An 8,502-nucleotide genomic window follows, 5' to 3' on the forward strand; every position below is an offset into this window, starting at 1 on the left:
GCTTAGATCACAAAATGGCTTAGGCCAAAAATGGCTTCTCTTATGTCAGGAAAGCCATGCCTGGTTCTCTTTCTCCAGGGACTGCCTACCCTATCTGCTTACATAACCTCTTACCCTTCAAAAAGTTACTTCTCATTCATACCTCTCCCTAGCCCCGGGCAACCATCAGTCTGCTTTCTGTCTCTATGAATTTGCTTATCCTGGCTAATTCATGTAAATGGTGTCATATAATACGTGACCTTTGGTTTCTGACTCCTTTCATTCATCATTTATTACAATGTCTCCAAGGTTCATCCATGGTCTTCCAGTTATCCGTACTTCATTCCTGTTTATGACTGAATAATATTCCATTGTAAGAATATACCACATTCTGTTTGTCCGTTCATTCAGTGATGGAAATTTTGGGTTGTTTGCATTTTTTGGCTTTTATGAATAATGCTTCTTTGAATATTTGGGTACAAAGATTTGTTTGAATACAGTTTTTAAGTTATTTTGGTTATATACCTAGGAATGGAATTGCTGGGTCATAAGGTAATTCTTTGTTTAAATTTGAGGAACTACCAAACTGTTTCCCAAAGAGGCTGAACCATTTTACATTCTTCCCAGCAATGTATGAGGGATCCAGTTTCTTCATATCCTCGCCAACACTTGTTGTTTTCCAGTTTTTATAACCAACCTAGTGAAATGGTATCCCACTGTGTTTTTTTGGTATACATTTCCCTAATGAGTAATGATATTGAGCATCTTTTCGTGTACTGTTTGGCCACTGGTATATCCTCTTTGTAGAAATGTCTATTCAGGTCCTCATCTCCAACTTATGAGGGAGGCTTTGGATATTGACCTCCTAGGTAAGCTCACTCATTGGTGTATTTATTCAGAGGCCAGTCTCAGCACACCATTAACAGATTCCAGAGTTGGACTTGAGGGCACACTGGGGAAGTCTCAGGAGAAAGGAGCTCTAACGTGGGAAAGTGCTGGAGCTGAACACACGTGCTGGGACCAGGGCAGTCAGCTTTCAAGGAACCCTGGAGCGAGGGGCAGGAGGACTCTAGATAAATGAAGCCCACAGACAATCCCCCAATTATGGTTTATGCTTGTATTAACCTTCCTTCATCAGGACTGTCTATAGTACTTTGGCTACAGGGTTTTTTGTTTGCTTGCTTGCTTTTTTTTTTTTAATTGCCTGAAATCCAGTTTGAAGTAGTGAGGAGACAAGTGAATTAAAGGATACTAGGTCTGCCTCAGGCTGGGAAGAGTGGAACAGTGTGGCCTCTAGACGAATTCAGACCAAGGGTCTATTCCCAGCTCTGTCACAAGTCTTGTGAACTTGAGAAAATTGCTAGTTCATCATCTGCAAAGTGAGTCTGATAAGCCCTATCTTGTAGAGCTTTTGTTATGATACGTGATGTTTGTAAAGCACTTGCAACAATGGTCTTTCAAGAATGGCATTTATTACTACAATAACTATGACCCCAGACCATAATACCAACTCTTTGGGATTTTTTTCTTTAATCTCCTGAGATGTCAGGCCTCTGGCCCTTTGACCTCAGTGCAAAGGGTGCTATCACAGTGGCTCCTTGACATCTCACTTCATGGAAGTATCATCCTTGTTTCTCAGAAACTCCCTGGAGGCGATGGGATTAAAACACCTAGTTTGTGCACTGTGTTCACCTGCACCGGGACAGGAACACGGAACCCATTTTATTCGTGCCCCGGGTGGAGATTCTCTCTGTTTTACCCACAATCCCAAAGTAAAAATTCAGGATAATCTTCCATTCCAGTCTTCAGTCTCTCAACTCTGAGGCCCACCATCGAAGGGTCCCACCCTCCCCCCCCACCGTTCACTCCGCCTCATTTAGCCCACCATCCCGCCTAACTTAAAATCACCTCCTCAAGGGAACTGCAGTGTCCCAAAGCTCCAGACTTCCTTGCTTCAGAGCATTTACACTTGACTGCTCTCATCTGGAACCTCCTCTCTTTCTCACCCCTTGTTTTAACTTGTCATTTATTTAGGTCTTAGAGTGTGTCTCACCATCTTCTTGATATGGCAGCAGCTCCTAGGCTCTAAAGTTCTATGGACAGTGGCTCAGTCTCCTTTTTCTTACCATCCCCAGTTCTGCCATGGAGCCTTCCAAAGAGTAGATGCTCAGTTAATGGTTGGGAATAAGAGTGGCAACGATAAGGATGTCTACTTTATTATTGGTTAATTTCTCTCACAATCTTGAATAATCTAAGAAAACATCTTTCAATTTTAGAAAAAGAAGCACTAAAAGAATAAAACAAACCAAAAATGTACCACCATTTACTCTTTTCCTTTCCTTTTTTTACTTGACCCACATTATTTTACTGCCGAGTCTATTCACAGTTCCATGGAAATCCCTCTTCCATTGCTGTGTTTTCTTGTTCTAGGTCATTAAAAAAATGGAAGGTTTCTAAATTTGTTTTATAAAATATCAAAACTTTAACTTGTACCTGATAAAAGTAATGAATATGTGATCCATATTGTCACCAGCAGAATGGCGATTTCCTTGGTTCTTGCCCTCCCAAAGAGTAAGAATTCAATCGAGAGGCGTGGAGCAGTTTTAAGTAGCAAGAGTTCAGTTAAACAGAGCAAAATACACTCCCGAGAAAGCAGGAGAGCGGGCTGTCTGGAAACCAGAAGCAGCCCCGCAATGGGGTAGGGCTGTGTCTTGTAGAGTGGTGGTCCCTCCCTCTGTCCTGTGTTATTTGACTGACAAATCGATTGACAGCTTTAGGTTATATAACTTTCCTGCTAGTATGCAGGCACTTACCCATAAGCACCCAAGCAGAACCCATGGGGTGGGGCGGGGAAGCAAAAGCCGCAATGCTAAGTTATTACAAATGAGGCATAATGACCCCGGGGTTACCTTGAGTCAGCTTTTAGGTCTTGGTGCGCCTGCGTCAACCTGTGCTGGCGGTTTTGTCTGGCTTGGTCGTGGTATGGCTGGAAACCTAGCAGTGGTCCTTGACCACGAGAGGGAGGATCTCTGGGCATGCTCCAACCACCAGTGCCCAGGTAGGGGAGGGAAAGGCGAACCGTCCAGGATGGGGCAGGCCCGCTCACCTGTGACTCGCTATCCTCATCTTGGCTCTGGGCACCCTCTTCAGATCCTGGGCATGAAACCCGTGCATCACGCTTGCTCTTCCGGCCTCGAGGCATGATGACACAGGTCAGGGCCAGCAGGCGGGAGTGTGGGCAGGCAGGCAGGCAGTGAGGGCACCTGGGGGAGGGACAAGGAGATGCTGTGAGCACCTTCAGCGGGGAGATTCCTCCCTGGCTTTAACCAAGGCCGCCTCTGCAGGGTCCTTGAGGGCACTGCTCGAGGACCCACAGGGCTCCTGTTCTCCTGCCCAGCCTGTCCCCTGAGACCCCTGTGGAGGACGGTAGAGTGAGCCTTGGGCTACAGGCTGCCAGCCTACCTGAGTGTCACTGGGGTGACAGTGGGGGCTGCCAGTGGGACCTTCCGTGTTCTAGGGCGGGGAGTCTGCTCAGTTCATCCTCAGGATCTTTAGGTGGACGGCAGCCAGGGCCTGGGCTTCCTCCCCTCTGTTGCTCTGCAGTTGACACCTCAGTGGTCCCGGGGACCCGTGAGGAGGAAGTGAGGGGTGCCCCAGTCACCGCCCTGACAGGGGGAACACAGTGCTGACAGCTAGGATCTCACCTCCCTTAGACCTGAAGTAAAGGAGCCTCGGCCCGACTGCCCTGTCCTGAGCCTTCAAGTGCTGAAAGCAGGGGCAAGGCTAGACTCTTTGTCGTCCCCACAGCTCAGGGGGTGGGGCATGTTCCCCTTAGTCGTCACTCGGGGTTCTCAGTTTGACTCCTGGGAAGGCCTGTGGCTCCTCTCTCTTCACCTGAGGACATGGGCTCATAGAAAGGCCCACAGCTCTCTGAGACCCAATAGAAGAAAGTGAGGGTAGCCTGATTTCCCACATCTACCTGTGGTCTCTGAAGGCAGAAAGCTGTGGCAGGCAAATCCAGGCCTTATTATGGTTGGCCGCACCAGTCCTCACTCAGGCTCCTCAGTTTGACTCCTGGGAAGACCTATAATTTCTCCCTCTCTTCACCTATTACTGTCCTCACTTCTCTGTCACCCTGGGAGGAGCTAAGGGTTGCCTCTGCTCGGCCTGACACCTATCCAGGCGTCTCCCAGGACTGACAGCAGGGGAGAGATGATGTGCTGCCCCCATTGTTATGGTTTTCATGCTCCACTCCAGCCTTAGGTCCTCACCCCAACTCCTAGCACAACCTGGAAATTTCCCCTATGCTGAGTCGGCCAGCCTCAGAGCAAAGTCCTCACCACCCCGAGTCCCCAGAAGTAGAAGTCAGAGTAGGCCACGTGTAGCCACAGCTATTTCTGAGGGGCTTCTGAGGACTAACAGCAGAGGGCAAGATTCTCCGGGCTCCGCTCTTCTGGGGTTTGTGACCTCAATAGTCCCACTCTGTCAGGATCTGGGACTCTTCCCTCTACTGACCTGAGTCCTCCAGAGCTGGAAGCAATGGGTGGCACATCGAACTACCCCTGCCTGGGGCTTCCCAGGGCCGAAAGGGTGGTGGGGCTATGTGTTCCTCTCTCTTTTCGGTTGGGCGTTCCCCTTGGTCCTCACTCAGAGTCCTTACACTGACTCTTCCCGTGACCTAGAGAGGCCTGTGCTCTCATACTACAGCCTTTAATCCCCTGAGACCACCTAGGAGGGTGTGAGGGTAGCCTCACGAGGGCTTGACTGCCTGTGGTCACTCATGGCCGACAGTAAGGGAGGGATTCTGTGGCGTCCCCACTTCTATGATTTGGGTGGTTCCCTCAGTCCTCATGGTCCTCTGCTTGACTCTTGGCATGACCTGGGATTCCTCCCTGTGCTAACCTGAGGCTGGCCCCTGACACCAAGTGCCTCATCTACCCGAGACTCTCTAAAAGGAAAGGTGTGGGGCGCATCATGCCAACATGCCTGGATTTGCCAAGGGGAGGTATCCAGTGGCAGGGCTGTGTTCTAGGTGGAGTCCCTTTATCCTCATTTAGAGTCACTAGATTTCCAGTCTCTACCGAGTGAGGCTGTTCCCAGTAGACCAAGGCCGTCGCCTCCCTGAGACCACTCCCAGTGGAAGGAGGGGGCACGTCAGCCAGAAAGCTTTGTCCTGGGCCTCCTGGGGCTGACATCAGGGGTGGGACTCTGCATTCTCCTCTGTTCTGGAGTGAGTGGTCCTCTTGCTCCTCATTCAGGGTCCTCATCGTGATGCCTGACCAGACCCAGGACTCCACCCTCCACTCCCCTGAAGCTGTGCTCCTCAGAACAGAGGCATTGCCTTCTTGGAGATTCTGAATTGGAAGTCAGGATGAACCAGATCTGTCCAAAGCTCTTGGGGTCTTCTGAGGAGCAGGCTTTTACAAGGCCCCACTCTTCTGGAGTCAGTGGCCCCTCAGTCCTAACTCAGGTTTCTTACCTTGACTTCAGGTAGCACATGGGACTCCACCCTCCCTAGTGTCTGTCTGCCAGCCTCAGGCAAGGCTTTCACCTTCCTGAGACACCAGAAGGGGAGATAAGAGACCTATTCCCTGGCTACCCCTGCCGGGGGCCTCTGTGTGGTCCCCTTTGTTATGGGGAGTCCACTCATCAGCACCCAGTGTCCTCACCCTGAATCAAATTAAAGTCTGTTAGGATCTCCTACTTGGGCAGAATTAGAGATGCTGCCACAAGACCAAGGAACTCACCTCCCTGAGAACCTCTCCACCCTTGCCCCGGAGGAAAAGAAGGGGTACCTTCAGACAGACAGCTCTGCGCATGGCCACACAAGGGAGAAAGCAGGGTATACTTTGTGGGGCCCCCTTCCGTTCTAAGGTCCTCGCCTTGAGTAACTATCAGAGGCTGGGACTCCTCCCTCCACTGACCTGAGGACACAGCTCTTAAACCAAGGCTTTTATGTCCCTGAGAAACTTGAAGAGTAAATGAGATGATGATCATTTCAGGTTATCTGACATTGCATATGTAGAACACCCCACTGTCACCGAATATGTTTTTTTAATTCATACCATTCACTTATTCAGCGTTACTATTACTGTATTCCAAAACAGTGCTTTGGGAACAGGGCCCCTTTTATCCCATGAGATACATTTTGGAGTGGTGAGAAGAAAAATGAATTAAAAGACATAAGGTCTGGCTTAGGCTGGGAGGAGTGGAAGAGTGTAGGCTCTAGACTATTCCAGACCAGGGGACTAGACCCAGCAAGGTCACTTAATCAGTCTTGTGAACTTGAGAAATTTGCAAGTTATTCACCTATAAAGGGAGTCTGCTAAATCCTATCCTGCATGAATGTTGGAATGTTATGTACTACATATAAAGCAGTGCCATACTCATTAAGAAATATTGGGTTTTTGATGAATGGCAGTTACGATATGATTATTATGAACTCCCAAAATACCACCCTCCCATCAGAGTTTATTTTTAATCCAGTAGGTAGCAGAGAATATGCAGTGCTCTAGGACAAAAGAAACAAATACTCACAAATGAGCTAAATCTGTCAAAGTATCTTTTATTTCTACCAAAAGAAAGTTTAAAAGAAATAAGGCAAACCAAGAATTAAATACCTTTTACGCTATGTTTTCTCCATTTTTTGTTTCCAAATATTTTCTGTGCTCATCTTTCACATTTCCTTGAAAATCTCTATTGCAGTGCCATGTTTTCTACTTCTGGATCATACAGAAAATATAGATGGTTCGTGAATTTCTTTTACATATATCAAAAATGTAACTTTAGAACTCTTTAAACAGCAATAAATATGCAAGCAATGTCATTCACGAATTCATATTCTTAAGAAAACACACTATCTATTACAAGAAAAAAACATTTGAAAAACCTAAATAAATCAATAAATAATATATAGAAGTTACTAGTTTAAAACAGGAAGATAAATACTTTGTTCCCTCCAACCCTACTACTCTGAACTATTTAGGAGCTTGACTGCTCTCTTCCAAAACAAAGTGAGCAAACTGCCCGCGGCCACCCTCCCTAGATGTGGGAGGAGCTGCGGGCCTTGGCCCTGGAAGTGCACTGCCCGTAGCAACAGCTGCAGCCCTGGCCGCGGCTCTCACTCCTGCTCTCTCTTATCTTTCAGAGCCTCCTCATAGAGATGGGGGAAGGCACTGGGGACGGTACCAGTGATCTTGGCCACAAACTCCAGCACTTTCATCTTGCTGGTTTCAGCGAGGGCTCTCGGGCCCCACAGGAACTCATAGCGCGGAGGATCGCTGTTGGTCACCTGGCGGTACGTGAGATACTTCTGCTGCACGAAATCTTTGATGAGCCTCCTGGGCTCCCCAAAGATCAAGTGCCTCCTCCCAGCACAAACCCAACACATTGAGCAATTCCCAGATCTCCTCCTCGGTGGCACGGTTGCCATTCGTGAAGATCGTGCCCAGGAGAATCATCAGGAGACAGGACGTGGGCAGCCCGACTCATCACTCGGACTTCCCTCGCTGGGGAGGGCCTGCTTGCTGATGAGGATGTAGGAGTGATTGCTGGGGTCGACTTCCTTCAGCTCGAGGCCAAAGACCAGCTCCATGTGATCAGAGGCTCTCCTGAGGATCTCAGGGAAGTGCTTCTTGTACTTCTTGTTTAATCGCTTCAGCAGTGCTGCCTGCCGGATGGGCTCCTTCATCTTGTACTTCTTCAGCAGGAACTGCACCAACATGCAGGCAATCCTGGACAGAGGATCTCTACAAGTGCTGTGAGTGGAAGGTGCTGCCTGGGAGGTACTTGCACTTTTCTCATCTTGGCTCTGGGCACCCTCTTCAGATCCTGGGTATGAAACCCCTGCATCACGAGAGCTAGTGGCTGGGGCTCCCTGGGGCTCCCTGAGGCTCCTGGCAGCAGGGGAGCTCGGGGAAGTACCCCGAGAAACAGAAGTAGCGGGGGACGAGGGCGACTCTTGTATCTCTGCTGCCGCCGCCGCCTCAGTGGCCTGGGCACCCTTGAGACTCTGAGTCTCCCCCCGGGCCTGTTGGCGTTTCTCGCGGGCACGGCGCTTGCTCTTCCGGCCTCGAGGCATGATGACACAGGTCAGGGCCAGCAGGCGGGAGTGTGGGCAGGCAGGCAGGCAATGAGGGCACCTGGGGGAGGGACAAGGAGATGCTGTGAGCACCTTCAGCGGGGAGATTCCTCCCTGGCTTTAACCAAGGCCGCCTCTGCAGGGTCCTTGAGGGCAATGCTCGAGGACCCACAGGGCTCCTGTTCTCCTGCCCAGCCTGTCCCCTGAGACCCCTGTGGACGACGGTAGAGTGAGCCTTGGAGCACAGCCAGCCAGCCCTGCCTGGGCGGTACGGGGGTGACAGTGGGGCTGGCAGGGGAGGTAGGTCCCCGCGGTTCCCATTCAGAGTCAGGATGACAGTTGTTGGCAAGACTCCCCCACCCCCCCACGCCATCCCCTCTGCTGCTCTGAAGTTGACACCACCATCTTCCATGACACCCAGGAGGAGGAAAGGAGGGAGCGTT

General features: G+C 49.9%; 1 protein-coding gene across 1 annotated transcript; it reads right to left on the minus strand.

Moving 5' to 3' along the window:
- Positions 1-6,956: 6,956 nt before the first annotated feature.
- Positions 6,957-8,059, minus strand: LOC102988479 (melanoma-associated antigen B4-like). Its single transcript, XM_055081852.1, is given in 4 exon segments — positions 6,957-7,117; positions 7,120-7,355; positions 7,357-7,465; positions 7,468-8,059. Coding segments are annotated over 4 exon segments (1,098 nt in total).
- Between the last annotated feature and the right edge of the window lie 443 nt (positions 8,060-8,502).

Source organism: Physeter macrocephalus, chromosome 21, assembly GCF_002837175.3.
Source record: "Physeter macrocephalus isolate SW-GA chromosome 21, ASM283717v5, whole genome shotgun sequence".
Lineage (NCBI taxonomy): Eukaryota > Metazoa > Chordata > Mammalia > Artiodactyla > Physeteridae > Physeter > Physeter macrocephalus.